The 20,682-nt window shown below is 37.7% G+C and overlaps 1 protein-coding gene across 2 annotated transcripts in view; it reads left to right on the forward strand.

Moving 5' to 3' along the window:
* Positions 1-19,225, forward strand: part of LOC139756579 (homeobox protein Hox-A4-like) — a 37,840-nt gene extending 18,615 nt beyond the window's left edge. Inside the window, exons 2-3 of one of the 2 annotated variants that reach the window (XM_071676206.1) lie at positions 15,957-15,977; positions 16,768-19,225. In XM_071676206.1, the coding sequence (XP_071532307.1) occupies positions 15,957-15,977; positions 16,768-17,345 (599 nt within the window). In that variant the 3' untranslated portion in view covers positions 17,346-19,225. The remainder of the gene's footprint in view (positions 1-15,956; positions 15,978-16,767) is intronic. The other variant, XM_071676207.1, reaches the window with a different exon arrangement.
* The last annotated feature ends 1,457 nt before the right edge of the window (positions 19,226-20,682 follow it).

Below are 20,682 nucleotides of genomic sequence, written 5' to 3' on the forward strand. Positions count from 1 at the left end.
TCCTCGTATATGTATTATTTCCTATTAGCCTTAACTGTCTCCAGGCTTCAGGCTGCAATTCCTTCACCGTTCCTCCACCAGTTGGCGTTCGTGCTTCCGTATTTTGTCAACGCTTTCTGCTTAAGGTTAGCAAGGCTAACGCTTATCAGATCTATATCAATAAGACAGTGTTTTTCCTTCGGCTGAGCCACTGGTGGATGGCCTTCCGTGGACAAGTTTTCTTAAAGAGGTAAAAAATAATAATAATAAAAAAGAAAGCTGACCCCCGAGCTTGTTTTGTAAGTGGCTTCATCGTCCAGTGTTGGCTGGGACTGAGGGTACACGCTTCAAGTGTCACTCGGAGTGACACTCGAGCCTGGCCTTATCCTCGAGGGCGTGTTGACGTTCATCCTCGACTTGCGAAGAGTGGCGGCGTTTACGGCTGATCGGAGGCCATTTAGGATAATGTCTTTTTAATGAGCGACGTCTTAAAGACCTTCCTTCTCAGGGAGCCGACTCAACTGAGGGAGGAGCTGTAGCCTGCGGTAGCCGGCCCGTCCGTCATGAGCGCCGTCATCCACTCTTTCCACCTTGACAAATAGAGAGTCGTGACGACCTCTACGTGCATGTCTATCTATCTTTCTATCTATCTATTTATCTAACCATACATGTATTTGAATATAGTTTCAAACCTTAGCTGTTGGAGGGTATTATGTGATATGTATCAATAATTATAATAGTAATAATTTCTTATTTTTCTTTAATTATAGCTGAAATATAGACATGACAAAGCTGTCTGGTATGTCTCATGATACATAGAAAGATATTTAGAGGAAGATATTTAGCGACTAAATAATTACTTAAATGATATATCTATATCACATCTCTCACAGCGCTGCAAGAATTGTTTTCCCAAAGGCTTTAACCAGTAGAAGTTCTAGCTAACTCTTCCACCACATAAAGATGTGTGTAATACATCTCCTCACGTTACTTGGCAGTGCCTCATTAGATGTAGTTAAAGTTAGATAGATGTTCAAAATAGTTGTATCAAAAGGAAGATGTGATAGATCTTTTTTTAATGACTAAGGCAATAGTCAATATTTTCAGCAGGATCTTTTATGATTTCTATCTATTTCTCTCCAATTCTATTTGATTCCCCTTCGTCTTTATGAAGGCTAACTGCCAAAATGTAGGTCTTCACTCATGCTGTCCTGGATTGATTTTTATAATATTCCCATTTCACCAGAACATATGAGGTATACGTTCATATTTCTTACAATCGTTCCTCACTATATATATATATATATATATATATATATATATATATATATATATATATATATATATATATATATATATATATATATATATATATATTTATATCCATGCAGCGGACTTCATTATCGTTCGTCGCCTTTGTTATAGCAATGACAAACTAACGCGCGTTCGTTCTCCGACTTTGTATCGACGGCTGATGAAGCGGAGACGCGTTACATTACGTCATATTGAGCTTCCATACCTGAATAAAATGTGTAGACGATGTTGCGCTACGTCTGTTGGTAGAGGAGGAGATGGAGAGGAAAGATGTGTAGAGCACAGGGCATCTTTGGTGGCGTATTGGCTTCGTGAGACGCGCTAAGACTAGAACCACAGCGCCCACAGGTACTCCGTCCAACCGCTTTACATTTGTCACATTGAAGACGTAACTTTAAACTTTTCCAGGAACGTGTTTTTCCAAAAGATTACTTTGTTGTCCTTCATGCACGTTTGGGGATTACTAAACCTACATTTTCCGTACAGTCCTTTGGGTGTTGAATTTACAACAGCATGATCAAGAGAGAAATATATATAAACATATATATATATATATATATATATATATATATATATATATATATATATATATATATATATATATATATATATATATATATATATATATATATATATATATATATATATATATATATATATATATATATATATATATATATATGTGGCAAACCATCATCTTAAACCAGACGTCGGAATTGCTCTTATCATTTCTCAGTATCTTCACTTCATCTCTTCATCACTACATTCTCGTGCACTTGTCGCTTCACTGGTCTCCTGTAGACACACACTCTCTCTCTCTCTCTCTCTCTCTCTCTCTCTCTCTCTCTCTCTCTCTCTCTCTCTCTCTCTCTCTCTCTCTCTCTCTCTCTCTCTCTCTCTCTCTCTCATCACCTACCCTGGCTCGGCATCCCATCTCTACCTCCTCCTCCTCCTCCTCACCCTCGGATCGGAGTAACTCGTCGCCTCTATATTCAGTCTTCGTCGCTCCTCACTTAATGAAGACTTTATCCTTGAGATGCATCAGTAAGTTAAAGAAGTGAGGAGGGATCGCTGTTATGACTACTGAGTTGCTCCGCTGCAGGTGGAAGACGCTCCTTACTTGTGATATACCAAACATACCAGTGAAGACATCTTTGTAATTACCAAGCTTTCTCATGATAGTAAAAGTGATAGCAGAGGTTTCAATTATTTCTTCTTGTGTGTATATATATATATATATATATATATATATATATATATATATATATATATATATATATATATATATATATATATATATATATATATATATATATATATATATATATATATATATATATATATATATATATATATATATATATATATATATATATATATATATATATATATATATATATATATATATATATATATATATATATATACATATATACCTTAACAAACAATATATAGAGGAACTATGTCAAGCAATATTTCAAACATCACCGAAAATCAGGAAAATTCCCAAACACCTTCTGCATACACCGCTAACACAAAGTTAACCTAGCGTGCGCTACATCTTGCACGAAATTCCCTTAAAAGCATTTTGTGCTAAGTATATTACAAATTTGTAAATCATTTAATCATATTCACCACACACACACACACACACACACACACACACACACACACCATCACCAACATCATCCTCCATCAAAATTGGTGTGAACTTTTGGAGAAGAAAGACGAGGGGAACCTTTCCCCAAACATAGATATGAGGCATGGCAGCCTCTGGAATCATTTATGGCGAGACATCAAAAGGCCGACACCCAGGAGAGTACATCCTATATACTACACCTTAAAGAGTGCGCTCTAGGGAGCAAAAAGCCTCGGAAAACATGGCATCCCTTACGTTTTCCGTCAGCTTCGAAGTGTGTTTATCCTTTCTGTGTCTGCTTTCTGTGTCTGTCTATGCTCTCTCTCTCTCTCTCTCTCTCTCTCTCTCTCTCTCTCTCTCTCTCTCTCTCTCTCTCTCTCTCTCTCTCTCTCTCTCTCTCTCTCTCTCTCTCTCTCTCTCTCTCCCTACCTATCTTCATCACCTTTTCTCCCCAGTTTTCCCCCCCCCAAGACACACGCCCCATATGCAAGGGGTAAAACAGATGCGTGGTTCCCCCTCTTTGTTTCTTCGGCTCCTCCGTCGACGCTCTATGTGATTTTCTGCATCAGGGGAGGACAAATGGCCGTGAAAATCTTGAGTGTGTAGAGACAAAGAGGAGTAGGCGTGAGGAGAAGGTTTGGTGGTGTTAATTTCCGGGGAGATGAATTTATTTCCTTGCAGAGGAGTGTGGTTTTTAGAGGGCAACCCCTTCCCGTTATTGTTGTTGTAGGAAGACTTGATATTTTCATTCATTCCTTTCATTTCTTTTGACGAGTTTATTCTATTCTTTATAGAGGTGGTAAATTTATTTCTTTTAGATATTTGCTTCTTAGTCACCTTTTCGTCTCATACCTCAACCAGATGTTTTTATTTCCACTTAAGGTGTTTATTTCTTGAAAGGATTGTTTCTTCATATTCCGAATTTACTCCATAAGACATGTTTGTTTTCGTAGAGTTATTATACGATATCCTGAGGGAAATAGATATGTTGTCAGGGTGTTGTGATATGACTGTGAGTTCGCGTGCCTTGAAAAGGTTATTTCAAGTTGTGATTTTCTGGAGGTATGGGAGGTTGTATGAGGAAGAGACTGAAGAGATCTGGAGAAAGATTTTTTTTCGGTCTCTGTTTTGCATCCGGTTGTTGCAATAGTTTCTTACGGGCTTAATTACTTAGAAAGTTGATCAGTTCATCTACACCCTACGTATATCTTCCCACAAAGCGACAGGATAAATCAAATTTTAATGACTTTATTTTCTATGATTATTTCTATCATATCTTATTAATCCATATACTTGTTATTCCTTTTCTCTTTCAGATTTAGTATGGCTGAATTTATTTTTGACGTTTCTTTTACTTTTTAGATGTATTTAAAAAGAAGAGTATTTTCTTTATAGTATTCATTTATTATATGTTTGAATTTTTCTTTTAATGAATCCGCGAATCTGGTTACTTGCAGGTCAGGAACGAGTCTGAAAACCAAATTGGCGACTTGTCATAACAGAAAGAATATAGGAATCGTTTTGTTTTTCTCTTTCATTTATCTTATGGAAGAAATGATTTCCTCCATTAGTAATTAAATGTCTTTTTCTCGTTCTTAAAATTAGGGACAGGTGGATCTCTAAAGAAATTTTCCCCTCAGTGTTCGTCCTATAAGATCATTCACATCAGTCGCTGACTGTTTCCATTCCTTCTTTATGATATCAGGTTATAATCTAAGTGCGAATGGTAATGAATAGAATTTATTCAAATACCTGAGCATCGTTCTTAGAATAGTTTCAATTCACTGAGATTAATTCCTATGGATTTCAAGCCCATTTATTTGCCCAGTGGAATCTATCATTGTAGTTTCAGATTGTCTTTTAAGTGACAAAGTTAATGAACTGATTCATTTTTACGTCTTAAACGTTATTCCCCGGGGTGCTGGTAATATAAATATATAAAATTCTTTATCATTTGTGTCCTTCACCTCGCTCCTTCCATTATTTTCCCCTCTTTATCAGTTATTATCAATCAAAGATGATAAAAAATCATGCACAACAGGAGCTCAGACATGATATAGAACTCGATTCTCTGTTTCTGCCATTAAGGGAATTGATTGCCATGCGAATTCCCCTTTTAATTAATCAATGGCTGTTATACAGGTGTATCTGATGTATATTTGATTAATCTACCCTTCTACCTGTCTACCGGAAGATGTCGCGTCCAGATAAAATTGAAATTCATTCTCATGAAAAGTGACGATTATTGAGGTGATCTTTATCTCAAACGTGTGTGTGTGTGTAGGGAGTCCTGCCCTAATGACTCATTTAGTAGTTTATGGCCATTTAGCCATAACACCACCCACACACACACACACACACACACACACACACACACACACACGCTCAGGTGGGTTAATGGCTTGAGAGTATTATCATTTCTCTCTCTCTCTCTCTCTCTCTCTCTCTCTCTCTCTCTCTCTCTCTCTCTCTCTCTCTCTCTCTCTCTCTCTCTCTCTCTCTCTCTCTCTCTCTCTCTCTCTCTCTCTCTCTCTCCTTCATCACGTTTCATCTCATGAACTTAATTCCTGGAGACAGGAAAGAAAGAATAATGCCTTTGTTAACCTTCTGCGTGATATAAAAGGCGACTTCAAGGAGCGGGAGTGAGGAACTGGCTATTCCCCTCCTCCTGTTTAATAACCTTCAAAAGGCGATATAGAGGAAGGAGCTAAGAGATTTTTTTTTCCTTTACCAATTCCTCCAACAAGCCATTCGCCCAAAACATTGTCCAAATCAGGCCTACACAGTTACCCACAAATGACTTCCGCAATCTAGCTTTTCTACCAATTGCTTTTAATGGTCTGAGGAAACCCGTGCACGGGGAAGACTACAAGAGGAGAGATGATAACAGAAGTGAGAGATGATGCCGAAGACCGTCCTTAGCTACGGGAGACAGCTGGAGACATCTGGAAGAAAAGAGGAAAAGGGAGACAGAAAGAAAAGTACCGAGGGAGAATGAGAGAGAGGATTAGATAGGAGGAAAGAGATAATGAAAGGCGAAAGAACTTCTCTGTTCCACAGCAAGTAAGCTGTTTCTACACCACTTCCTGTTGGTGTTAACTGGCAGAGCCTGGCTGGTCGAGGAGGAGTGGTGGACCTGTCTAGTCGCTATTGTCTGTTACAGAGTGATGAAGGAAGGAAGGAAGGAAGGAGGCAGAGAGAGAGAGAGAGAGAGAGAGAGAGAGAGAGAGAGAGAGAGAGAGAGAGAGAGAGAGAGAGAGAGAGAGAGAGAGAGAGAGAGAGAGAGAGAGAGAGAGAGAGCAGATTTATTAACCGCCCCCTTCCCATGTGTTTGTCTTCAACATAGACTTGATACTCTGCTCCTCCCAGCTACTAATATATTCATTTATTTTACGGTTTATTTATCCGCATCGGAGCAGGAGAGAGAGAGAGAGAGAGAGAGAGAGAGAGAGAGAGAGAGAGAGAGAGAGAGAGAGAGAGAGAGAGAGAGAGAGAGAGAGAGAGAGAGAGAGCGGCGTCATAATCACATCATCTCTATCATCGACCAGTAAATTGGCCACCCACCTAAAGAAAAATAAATCTCGTCTTATCTTTACCGCACTTTCCCCATAGGCTTTGTTAGGACTTCCTATGCTAAGGGAAGGTTCTATCTATTGCTATGTTAGATTACAAATCTCAGAGATGAAAAGCTTATCTTTTCTATACATACGCACGTGAGTTCTTAATCATCATATTCTGATATACAACCCTCTACACATACATATATGTCTAATCATCCAACCCAAATGTTTATATGTGACTCTCCCTGCACATCTATAAGCGTCTGAACATTTAACCCAGATGTTTATCTCTCCATACATAGAGAGAGAGAGAGAGAGAGAGAGAGAGAGAGAGAGAGAGAGAGAGAGAGAGAGAGAGAGAGAGAGAGAGAGAGAGGAGAGAGAGGGGAGCTGTGGGCGCCATTTTGTGGTACTGGGTTTTGGGATATCGGGCTGGCGTAGGGGAAGGGCGAGCCAGCGTTGCACTCCTCTCTCTCTCTCTCTCTCTCTCTCTCTCTCTCTCTCTCTCTCTCTCTCTCTCTCTCTCTCTCTCTCTCTCTCTCTCTCTCTCTCTCTCTCTCTCTCTCTCTCTCTCCCTCTCTCTCCTATTCCCTAAAAAAAAGGTACCACCAGCCAGGGAAGGTGGGGGGAAGGGGGAGGGGTTGTTGCTGTTTAGGGTAGTTAAAAAACGGAAACATTTTCATCTCGTTGGCATAACCGCCCAAATCAATGGCTTCCTATTTCCCACACTTTTCAAAAAAAAAAAAAAGAATAGGAAATAGGATGGTTATACCCATTACTGGCTCGGCATTAAAAGGAATTAATAGAAATAAATTAAAACCTATTCGTTATATGCTGTTCATTCTCATTTTTTCCTCTTCTTTTTGTTTACGTTTTATCTTTAGCTGGTAAATTGGGCAGATTGTAACCACGCAGAATTTTACCGTTGCCAACGGGAGCAGAATGGGGAAAGGATAATGCCAGACCTCTTTTGGACTACGACGGAAATGGAGGAAATAATACATTGCGATTAATCATCTGATAAAACAGATGCAAATTCAAAGTTTATATATATATATATATATATATATATATATATATATATATATATATATATATATATATATATATATATATATATATATATATGTGTGTGTGTGTGTGTGTGTGTGTGTGTTTGTGTGTGTCTGTTATCTATAAATCATATTCTTCAATTTATAACTTTACAGTATCAATCAATCTATTTTTCAGTGTAAAGGAAATATAACTTAAGAACGTAAGCGGTAACGCATTTCTTATCAATCATGATTAGACCCTCTATACATACATTTTATTATCAACATAGAAACAAAAGATGTGCTCACATCCTTCAAAAGGCACTTATTGGTGGAGCGTTGCGTATCGGATTATACCACAACCCGCTCTATAATCTTTCGCAATTATCTGTAGGCAAGGGTTTGGATTAGCATTTCTATATCATTCGCCAATTCATCAGTCGCCTATGGAGGATTCTAATTCAATTCTATAGCAGTTATTGACTTCTTATTGGCCGTATTTCTAATCTCTGTGATTGCATAGAGGTGGGTCGTATCAAGGTCGCACTTGTGTTTACACTCAATCATTCATTATAAGGGTCGTACTTGTGTTGCTACTAAATCATTCGCTATAAGGGTCGTACTTCTATTTATTACCATCACGAATTGTTCAGGGTCGTGGGTACATTTATCGCCACAACTTGGCGTTAAAACTCATAATTCTATCTATAGCTACAGCTCATTGTTAAAGGTCGAACTTATATCTACTGCTATATATAGCATCAAAGGTCATACGTCTATTAATTGCTACTACTCAGTACGAAAGGTCGCGCTCCTTTTTATCGCTTCGTCTCTATGTTTAAAGGCGTACCTCTGTATACAACTATTGTTCAGTATCAAAAGGCATACTTTTTATCGCTTCTGCTAAGTATCAAGGGTCGTACTTATACTTATTGCTACCCCTCAGTATGATTTAGTTTCTCTTTAAATCTATTTATCAGTGCATTTCATTTCACACTCTAGACGAAATCATGTAGCAAAACCTGAGTGTATGATAAGAGTGTGTTGAGCATGTTGAAATTGTCATTATAGCTTCATAAGACATTACTACTTCCCTCACGCACTCGTTACCATACCAACTATGACTGTTGTTTCATACTATGGCCAAAGAATAATTTGCCTCCCCTATACATGATCAGAATTTAAGACACTTGTAATCGTGCAGGAAAAGAAGGCATTTAAGAGCACTTGGAAAGACACGAAGAGTGGCCGAGTCTCTCTACCTTATGCACTTGAAGACTGTCGAGGTATTCAGAGGATCTCTTTATCATACGCACTTAAAGGCAATCAAAACACTTACCTGCCAAGCAAGCAGAATCCCAGTCTATCTTGAAGGCAATAAGTATGCCATGCCCATAAGGAGCAATACCTGTGATATAAGTTTAGGATGATCCACCATGAATGATGATAATTTTTTTTTGTGTAGTGATTCTGGGATGATTTTGATACTTCCAGATTTTCTAATTGCTTATCTATTCATTTGACCTATCTATCTTTTTAAACATTTCGCAAAAAGATTTTGATTATTCTATTTATCTGTCTATATCATCTGTGCCGTCTCCCAGATAGTATCGGGCCCCTATATATGAAATTAACTACTCTATAACATATTATTCAAATACCATCCAAAATATTAAACTTAGATATCGAACTAGAAATTATTAGAATTTTTGTAATCCGTCTGCTGATACTGTTTAAGAATCTATTTTCAAAGTCGCCTCAAAAGCTTATATGATATGATTACAGAATTTTCTTTTACAATCTCATCTTCTTTTAGTATGTTGTAAAATCAATCAGTGAAAAGAAATATACCGAACACATGGCTTTCAAAGAAATGGACAACACTTGTGTTTATCATGTATCTGCTACTATTCATTTGATGAACTTAGACAAATTTTTTCTTAAGTGTGCAGATACGATAACAAGTTTAGACTCTGCTTATCTGTTACTATACATATCTATCTATTCTTTGATTTACTGTTGTTAGTATTATGTTCGTCGTCTACAACCTGTGGTTTACATAGACTCTATCGTCTGGTTCTGATCGTTTTTCCAACGAATAATCAGACACAACATATTTGTTAAATGCATTCGTTGCAACACATCATTTGTCGAAGAATACCCATGAGAATTGACGATAGAGAAAAAAGTATTTGAATGTAGCGAATAGCACTGGGCGATTCTTGAGTGTATTTGGTATCTATATATAGGCTGTTGAATAGCTCTTAAAATAAAGGAAATACTCTATTACCATTTTTTTTCGCATACAAACATCTACAAACGTTTGCTGAATGGCTCCTTCTATCACATCAAACGTTTATTAAGTATATCCAAAAACATTTCATCTTGAAGGAGTCCTTCGACTTCAACATCCACCTTACAACATCTACAAGGAGTAGTAGAAGCAGAAGACAGCGCCACTTGAGTGTATCAGATAGTACCAGAAGTCTCTTAAATGGTGAAGGATTCTTGAAATCATGGCTTGTGGAGCCGATCACTCATTTTCCAAGACAACATCCAAGCTGACCAACCAAGTCTATGTGTCAAGGGTGTAGTTATTTATGATACGAAAGTCATCATGATTAATGTATCGTAAAACTAATAACAAAAATGAATATCCTGTTGGAAAGAAAATTATATATATATATATATATATATATATATATATATATATATATATATATATATATATATATATATATATATATATATATATATATATATATATATATATATATTTATATATATATATATATATATATATATATAAATATATATATATATATATATATATATATATATATATATATATATATATATATATATATATATATATATATATATATATATATATATATATATATATATATATATATATATATATATATCTATTTATCTATTTATCTATTTATCTATATATCCTTTTTTTCTAAGAAATCTCTAATGATGGATTATAATGTGATCTAATCCATCATCGTCAGAGAAACCTATTTAGCTAATTTTTTAAATCCCTTTATGTGTTTTCCACAAAACTGTTAGTATATCTTGAATTGCATGTTTGTATTACGAACGAAATCCCAAAACACCATAGATTTGATAGATGCCTATATTTTTGTCCAATTCAACAGCGACTATTCGTTCAATACATTAATATTCTATTCCATTTGATGATTTGGAAAGATCTGGGAATACAATTGCATTTCGATTCTTGCGTTGATCCAGATGGGAACTCGATGACCCATTGTGGAGGAAAGGAACATAACCTCCCTTTATTTGCTGTGGGAAAAGCGACTAAGTGAGGTACTTCAACCATCATAGCCGCGTGTGCCTACAAAACATGCGACAATTCTTTGTCATTAGTCTCTGCTTTCTAAACTTCATTCCTTTGGCTATCTGTGCTTCTCCTTGTTGGCTAATGCGTCTCGGCAGGCGGCGGGGATAGCTTAGACGAGTCTCAACATTGAGCCCAAATACAAACTGGTTTCAGCCTTCAGTAGCGAGATAGCACTGGCTCAATATATAACATAAAAGCTAAGAATAGCCTGTGTTTTTGGAGTAGGAGAAGATATATATGCACGAATGCCTGAAATAACCGAACAGATATCATCAAAGTATAGTTGTTATGAAATTATCGAAAAGGATAGTCATAAACTTATTGAATAATCTTGTCTAAACGACTGATAACAACAGACTCCACATAAACAAACGAGTTTGATCAGATAAAACAAGTGCAAGTGATTTCAGCTAACAGATGATACATTGATTCCTTCCGATAAATTAAGATAAATATAACACAAATAAATCAATAACGTAAATTTCTTTACAGGTGAAGACCGCAAATATTCATTTTCTCCCGACGCAAAGTCGGAAGAGGAAAAGATAACTACAATTATCATATAAAACAACTTGGTCTTTCGTAATGGCACGAAATAGACCTGTATCAAAGGGAACACAAGGTTAAACTAGTTCACAGACAACAGACCAACAAGCTAGAAATACATTTCCACGGAAAACAAATATCACGACAAGAGCCAGTGCAAATTACAGTGAAGGTTCAGTTTACACACACACACACGCACACACACACACACACACACACATACACACACACACTGAATGTATAGCAGCCTTCAGGCAACAGGAGCCCCTGAACTCGGGGGATGTCCTGAGGTTAATACCTCAGGTAGGGCCAGAGTGACGATGATATATTTTGCAATCACATTCTGATATTACATTACGTTCGTGGTTACAGTAAAACGAATCCTAAGGTAATCCAATTCTCCTGTTTTTTGCTGAGATCCGAAATGGCGGCCGGTGAGCTGGGGAACACTGTTCTATAGCCAGGGATAAGCAGCAATTTAACAGAATGTCAGAAATATGACCCTCGCTAAAGTGATCAATAGTGTAATGTAAATGATTTCCAGCACATCTGGAGGGTACTTTTTAGAGATCTCTTTCTTAAAAATTTTCGGCTCTCCTGTTTTGAGTGTTTGATATCACTGATAAGAATTGCAGAAGCGGAAGATAACAGCGACTAGTGTTGCTGACTGTGACGAATTTACGGGCCCGTCTCAACTGATATGAAATAAAAAGTAAAAGACTTTGGTCATTTTCATCAATAACTACATAAATATACGACAATAATTAGTTATATATATATATATATATATATATATATATATATATATATATATATATATATATATATATATATATATATATATATATATATATATATATATATAAAAATCTAGGTTTCTTCGACACTGATGGTAAATCGGAAAAAAAAAAAATCCTTCTTGGTCTCTCTTGAACCGACACTGAATCATGAGATGTTATTCTAGCCTTCATCATATCCATTATGAAAATCAGATCCAAATACTATACAGAACTTGATGCCTCCTTCACTAGTTTAATGCAACGTTCTACACGATGGGTAAAACTTGATTAGTTTAGAACCTGATATGTGCCTCATCTTGAACACCCACAATAGTTTTATTTAGTCTCTCCCTGTGTGTGAGAGAGAGAGAGGAGGTTCACTTCTCTCGTTGTCATCTCGTTTGATTGATTTCTTCCAAGTCATGGACATTATAATCAATATTAAGAACCTTGAAGTCACTCAATTTTCTTTTTCCTTTATCGCACATCATGAACGCTAGTCTTTTCTTTCTTCTGCGTGGGTTTCTCGAATTACTAAAACATGGTTTTTTTTCCTGGTGGGAATAGTATGTCTTCCGACGTACGCATTTCCTGGCCAAGTAACCCTGTCATAACTGTTGCAGATTTATTTGCCCAGATATTATACATTTTTATGTGACAACATACATGACTTGGCTAGATAATAAGGTTTAGTACAAATCTGACAGCAAACTAGATTGCCCCGGCAAATCAACTGCTCCTCAGAATGACTTATATGAGATTATAATACTGTATAAAAGACACTTTGTTGGCTTGGTTGTCGTAGCATTTTGCCTATATACTCTACTGGCTAGAGTTACCTACCCTTGCGAAAAGGGTTTCCATCAGCAATTCCTCTCCTGACTATATGAGTAATCCTATTTAAGTATGTCTTTTTTTATGCTTTGTTTTACCACTTAGATAAACACCGATGTGCATTGGTAAATGAGACAACCCTTCACCATCAATCGTATGAATTAAACTTTACGATTGCGTTGTGAATGAACAGCTTTCCCAGGAGGACCACTGAATGACATTGCGCCATATGAGTACATTTCATATACCTTTATACAACAGTCTGTAAATCCAGTCAGTAACGGAAAGGAGTAAGTTTATTGACTGTTTCGCTTCACTTTCCTTTCGCCACATTAGTTTAGTTTGCCTATGTTGAAAAATGAATCCGAATTCATCAACTCTTTTTCAGATGTCTTTCTTGGTTCGCTCTGTGTATGTGGATTTGTGAAAACACTTGCGCTAAGTTATCCTGTACGCTCTGTAATCACTACCGCGGGTGAAGCTTATTATAAGCTGTATATGCTGATAATTAGAAGCTTATTGGATTATATGGCTAATTAGTCATTGATTCCCTTGATAAGTAGCACTTTTAAATCTCGCGTACAAAATGATGATGACTTGTCAAAGAACCTTGAAATATCTCAATATCTATTAGTCGCTTGTTAGTTTTTAATTCAAATCCCCTTTCAGAAAAGTTGCGGTTCGATTACCTTAAGGATGAATTACACTAACTAAAATTTCCTATAGTCATTATACATTTCTTAAATTTACAGACGCCTGTATGACGGTCAACTTTACTAAGGTTCTTAAGGATATATATATATATATATATATATATATATATATATATATATATATATATATATATATATATATATATATATATATATATATATATATATATATATATATATATATATATCGTATAATTCTGTAATCATGATCACACGTACTATTTGGATACCTGTTCCAGTTTTCATTGAGAGTATCTTTAAAGTATCCTTAAAAGAGAGGAAGGCGCTTACAAAACTTACAAATCCACGAATGAGAGTAAGGCAATGATTCGCCACAGAAGATAAAGAATCGAAATTGAGGATAATCGACATATTTGGCTGGTATGTAGAGATGGCATTCAAGAGGACCTGTCATAGAACACAAAAGCTATAGGATGAAATGCTTTGAGTGGAGTGAGATTCAGAATATCATATATCATATATCATATATCAATGATATATCCTCCCATGACGTAACCAGCTTTAGACTTAATCTTGAACTGATCAATCAAACTTAATCAAAACAAACTGGATAAAAAAATAGTTATCTGATGATAAAGATGTAGCATTATCTCCGTCGAAAAGGAAGAGAAAGATGGGAAACCATAGGTGTGTTCACTGAGGCAATGACCAGATATGTGAGAAAATAATCTCTGCATTTGATATCTAATTTTGGTCTAGGGTTTTTAGTGAGTAACTAAAGCTGTATAAATTTGTGCCTTATTTGTTTTTCTTATGCACTGTCTTTCGTTTTGGATTTCTTTCTGCAAGCATTCTATCCAGAGAGTTTTTGATGCTGTAGATAGGAATGCTGATATTTTTTCTTCTTAGTTTTGTAAATGAATTTGCTACATTACTTTGCCTTCCATATTTTTGTACTACAACTAGTTTGTATTTCATACTGAAAGTCTTGAAGTGGTATATTTCAATGTAAGTTTTACCTGTTAGAAATGTAATCAATAAACTTTTGATATTTTCCTTCAATTAATTTAGTTTCTTTTTGCTTTGAATGTTTATTGTATGATAACTTTTAGCATGCATGATATATCTATTTATTGTGTTTACTATTAAGGTAATCTATTACTGTGAGCTGAAATGTCTTGCCCTAGATAGAAAAGTAGGTATTTTCTCCGATGATTTAATGTAGTTCAAAGTTGTTCATCTCTCATCCACTCTTGTTAAGTCATATCATATACAGAAACATCAATCATCATCCTGGATATGCTCAAGGCTAGCTAGCACAAAATAGAGAGAGCATATCAGGTAATCTACACCTTGTCCTTTATATACAGAAAGATAATTTCCAAAGTCATATCCTCTAAGTGACACTCTATCGAAACAGGGATTCATTAAATGGTGTTATATGTTGCCATCACACAGAATCATATGATGATTAATTTAGCCAGAAATCTAGAGTTGAAAATCTAAAGTAGTTATCCTGAATGCCACATTGTCGACCTGATAGGGTTCCAGAGGGGTACAAAAGAGGTTGATCGCCTCCATCTTGCTAGATTTTTTCTTTAAGGGTCCTAGAGAGAACATTGTTTGTCACTGTAAAATCCCCAAAATGAGGATTTTAATTCAAGTAATTCATGAAACGAAACACGGCTCTGAAATCTGCCTCTGCTTATACAGTGATCCTAGGAAACCTAATTAGGATATGGGGAAACATTGAGCAGTGAGGATAAGGCTAGGAAAAAAGGTTTCGGATTCTATTCGGCGGGAGTGAAGCCATGTTACGCTGATCATTGATTTCCCACTTGACGGGAACCTCGTTCGCTCGACGTCCTGGCATTCTGAGGGAAAATCCTACATGTATACAAATCACACAGTGGACGAATTCATAAGGAAACCACATCCCAGAGTTTCTCCAAGAGTGTCCCTTGAGGATATGGTTAAGGCGAGACAGAACCAGTTCATCCCGGTCCTATAGACGACCGAAGCCAAGACACGAACACCAATCACTAAGTCTAGGACACCAGACCTTGAACGGGGGCTATACGTTCCGACACCTTAACTCCTCCTTCTTCTGTTATAACCTGACGGGAACGTGTGTGTTCTCAAGTTATTTACTTGATGTATCTTAAGGATCAGAATCACTGGCAAGTCCAACATAATTTTCGCAATTTTTTTACTTTCTTTGCAGAAGGGGCGGGGACGCTATACGGTAAGTTGAACTTATTTTTGTAATCTATCTGTAAAGGTGGAACATTGTGACGAGAAAAAATAGTATATATATATATATATATATATATATATATATATATATATATATATATATATATATATATATATATATATATATATATATATATATATATATATATATATATACATATATATATATATATACATATATATATATATATATATATATATTCATTTGAAATTACTTTGGTTTTTGATTTCTTTCAGTATAAAATCTTTGTTTCTGATATCAACAAAATTCTTTTTATTGGGCCAACTAGAATGATCAAGAAGAGAGAAATAGAAACGTAGAAGTTTCCTGGCGATTATCCACACTTACAGCCCTCGTCCAAGGAAATCCCGTCCAATTAGTGATTCTCACAAGACTTGCCCATTAGTGTGTAGGATCAGAAAGTCCCAGGGAGAGGGAGAGAGTGTGGGAGGGAGGGATGGGGGGAAGAGAGAGAGGGAGGGGGGTGAGAATCCTTCCAGCGGTCTCTTGAGGCAAGGGATCCCAACCTAGGGACCCTGTAATGGCGGACGCCAAAGTGTGTGGTGCACTCATGGGAGAAGCGTAGGATATTAGTGTTTTTGTGTAGGACTGTAGTTGCTATGACGGGTCTTAGTGGGGATATGGGAAGAGTAGGTAAGGGCGGAGTGTATGGTATAGGAGCAAACGTTTACAGAGGGAAGCAACATGGTCTGTTTGCTGCTGTACTCTGCATTCTGTATACGATGGCTAAGATGGTCTGTTTGTTATTCTTTTGCAGCGAATGGCCAGTTCCAGCCGGGTTGTGAGCCCAAGAGGCAGCGGACGGCCTATACCAGACACCAAATACTGGAACTGGAGAAGGAGTTCCACTTCAACCGCTACCTGACCCGACGGCGGAGGATAGAGATCGCCCACTCCCTCTGCCTCTCGGAGCGCCAGATCAAGATCTGGTTCCAGAACCGGAGGATGAAGTGGAAGAAGGACAACAAACTCCCCAACACCAAGAACGTGCGCAGAAAGACCAACCCGGCGGGCGTGACCACCACCGTCACGCCGAAGAACCAGCAGCAGAACCAAGGGCAGACTCAGAGCGCGACGCAGAACCCCGCTGCGCCAGACCAGCAGCAGCAACAGCAACAACAACAACAGCAGCAGCAACAACAACAACAGACAGCAGCACAACAGGCAGCGCAGCAGCAACAGCAGCAGCAGCAAGGTACCCCTCACCCTGGGTCAGGTCATCCGCCTGGCTATCCACACATGGGCGGGGGCATGATGCCTCCTGGCTTGACCCCCATCTCAGCACCTTATCCACACGGAGCCATGAAGCCGGACTACGGCCTGACCACGCTATAAGGCCGGTCTAGCGCCGATCATGTGGCGGTGCTCGAGCACCTCTACCCACTTTAGCTTTACCTGCTCTAGTAATATACTCCTTGACCCCACTCCCTTGAAGTAGTCTGGCAGCGGCTCTCTTGATGCTGCTGCTGCTACTAATACTGCTGCTGCTGCTGCTGTTGCTGCCGCTGTTGCCCTGCACGATCCCTCCCCAAAAACCGGAATCTCCTTATTCCTCCCCCTCCTCCACCACCCACCACAATCTCCCTCCCCAAACACGGAGTCTCATCCTCTAACTACAACCTGGCCTGAAGCGACCGACCTCCTTGGGCATCGGGCGACGCTGGCCAGGCGGCTGACGGACAGCCTCCCCAACTCCCCCTCCACCCCAGGCTGGAGCTCTGCTGTACAAATACAAGGCCAGGGACGCAGACCCAACCGGTTGAGCCTCTGGCTCCCGGGTGCTACTACTTGGCCACAAGACTGCTGCTGCTGCTGTTGCTCGGCCCTTAGCTGCAGGCCGGCCCTGATTAATGCTGCCCGGTCCTTAGCTGCAGCTCGGCCCTGATTGCTGCCGCTGGGCCCTGAAGGGTTACTGCTGCTCGGTCCTAGCTGCAACTCAGGTCTAACGGCTGTTGCTCGGCCCTGACTGTTGTTGCTAGGACCTGACGGCTGCTGCTACTGCGCTGCTGCTCGGCCCTTGACTGTCGCTGAGTCGCCACCCAAGATTGTGAAAGAAATGATACTTATCTCAGGGTTGTGTGTGTGTTTGTGCTGCTAGATTTCACACAAGCGGACCGCTGTGATGTGGCCATTGTGCATCCCTTTACAAGAAACCTTTCAGCTCTAACATTTCGTTTTCTAAAGGACGTCGTTATCTAAGGCATATTTTCAAAGGCGAAATAAAAAATAAAGAAGTTAATAAAGTGAGATATAGAAATCCGCTTTCGAAGAGATAGCAATAGTATGTTTCCCTTGAGTATATCGTGCATATAGTGTTCAAAAGAAAATCGACAAAAAAAAAGATGAAACTCACATGAAGTGGTATGCATACGATTACAGAGTCGGTGAACGTGTGGAAAAGGAAGGTTAAAAAAAAGTCAAATAGAAAATGATGACACGTCTTCTCTTACACGGTGTGGGCGTACAGAACACACACACACACACACACACACACACACACACACACACACACACACACACACACACACACACATACACACGCTCGCGTACCAATGCCAAGAGAGCTGGTCTACGGGACAGCATCTAGCGCTCCTGGCCTGCTCCATGCGCCTCCCTGGGCGATCTAAGTTGTAGCTATAATCCCACCTTGAAAGGCCGCCGAATTTTAACACATAATTATGTCCAGAGAGTGAGGAGGAGGAGGAGGAGGAGGAGGAGTGGGAGGAGAAGAAGGAGGAGGAAACGGGGAAAGCTTTTATTGCTGATAATCCCCTCGCAGCCACTCCTACTCCTACAATACCGGCACTCCTGCAGACGTTCGTGGATTACTTGAAGTTCGTTCTTTTAGTATCTAACAAAAGAAAAATAGAGTGACTTTTATGAGAAACGTTCTTTCATGTTGAACGTCTGTAAATAAACGTAAGTTTAGCAGTCATGTTGATGTGAGGAAGGGCGTTGTCCTGAATTAATGGTACCGTGACCTCGTAAGCCAGAGACCTGACCAGTTGACCTGACCTCATCTTTGCCCCTCCTTGCTTGTAAAGGGGTTTGGAGTTTACTGCTGGTGGGTCGCTCTTTATTGCTCCCAAGAGGGCATTTAACTCGGCCGGTGAATTGTCGCATTGTACGCCAGAAATATATACACGACTGCAGTTCCAGTTCATATTTTTGGAATGTATGTTTGTCAGTCAGGGACATTATATATATATATATATATATATATATATATATATATATATATATATATATATATATATATATATATATATATATATATATATATATATATATATATATATATATATATATATATATATATATATATATATATATATATATATATATATATATATATTTCAAAGGTTTCTATCATGGACAAAAACTGTAAATAAATTTCGAGGCTTGTTATAAATGGGAGCAAAATTTAAAAAGAAAAAATCGAGGACGGTAGAGTAAGAAAAACAACATCAGATAAGAAGAGGAGGAATAGAACAAGCGTTTGATGTATATACGAAAGAAAATAGATATCATCTTACATGGGAATATAGTTCTAATGAGAAAAAAAGCAAGACAGTAGCTTGACATGGAGGGTGTAAGGTGGTTTTGGGTTTTGCTTGTACACCCGTAAGTCAGAACCGTTAGTCCCTCCTTGGGCGATTGCTCTCTATTACCTATTCACTGTTAGTATACATACATATATATATATATATATATATATATATATATATATATATATATATATATATATATATATATATATATATATATATATATATATATATATATATATATATATATATATATATATATATATTTATATATATATATATATATATATATATATATATATATATATATATATATATATATATATCATATTCATATAAAGTTGATATCCTTATTCATAATTCATTACTAAGCTACTGGTATTTATTTGAGTTCTCTGTAGCACATAGGAATATCAATTTACTATAAGTGAAATCATTTTGCAGAGACGAGACCTTACGTCTCTCAAGAGTCGGAAATCAGGGTTTATAGATAAGATTTTAGTCACTGTTTGCGTGAGGTTCTGAAGAGCCCCGTTAGACTTCACCATATTCGTAGAATCTTAAACACAACGGCGTCTGTCGCCTGACACGAGACAATATTTAAGTTTTCGCTGAAGCTTAACCGAATCATCATCTTACACTCCTCTAAGTTGGGGCGAAATTTAATTCTCAAGAGTAAAAGATTAAAAATAATGTCTTGAATAGTGAAACGTGAAAGACTACTTCATAGTTCACAATCAAAACCGAAACTTTGCTCTACTTACATTTTCAACTTAGCGCTACCACAAAGGGCGATGAACACCATACGTATGTGCGTGTGTTTGAAGTTAACAATATATAATTTCAGTTCAGAAATTCGGTAATAGATGATGCACGTATACAACCCTCCTTACACAGCTCGCTCAAGGTTTCGTCTCAGCGAAAGACCTGAAATATAGGTAATAGTTATATTATTATTACAGAATCTAATGCATGTGCTGGTGAGGGGTAATACAGTTTGGAATATCGGCCATTCAGTCATAACCCGCGAGTATTGTTCTTGCATCTGGGGTGGGTCTTCTTCCACCCTTCCTCGAGCCACGGAGGTGGAACCAAAGTCTTTCACATCATCTGACCATCACCTC

The sequence above is a fragment of the Panulirus ornatus genome, chromosome 22 (genome assembly GCF_036320965.1).
Source record: "Panulirus ornatus isolate Po-2019 chromosome 22, ASM3632096v1, whole genome shotgun sequence".
Taxonomy (NCBI): Eukaryota; Metazoa; Arthropoda; class Malacostraca; order Decapoda; family Palinuridae; genus Panulirus; species Panulirus ornatus.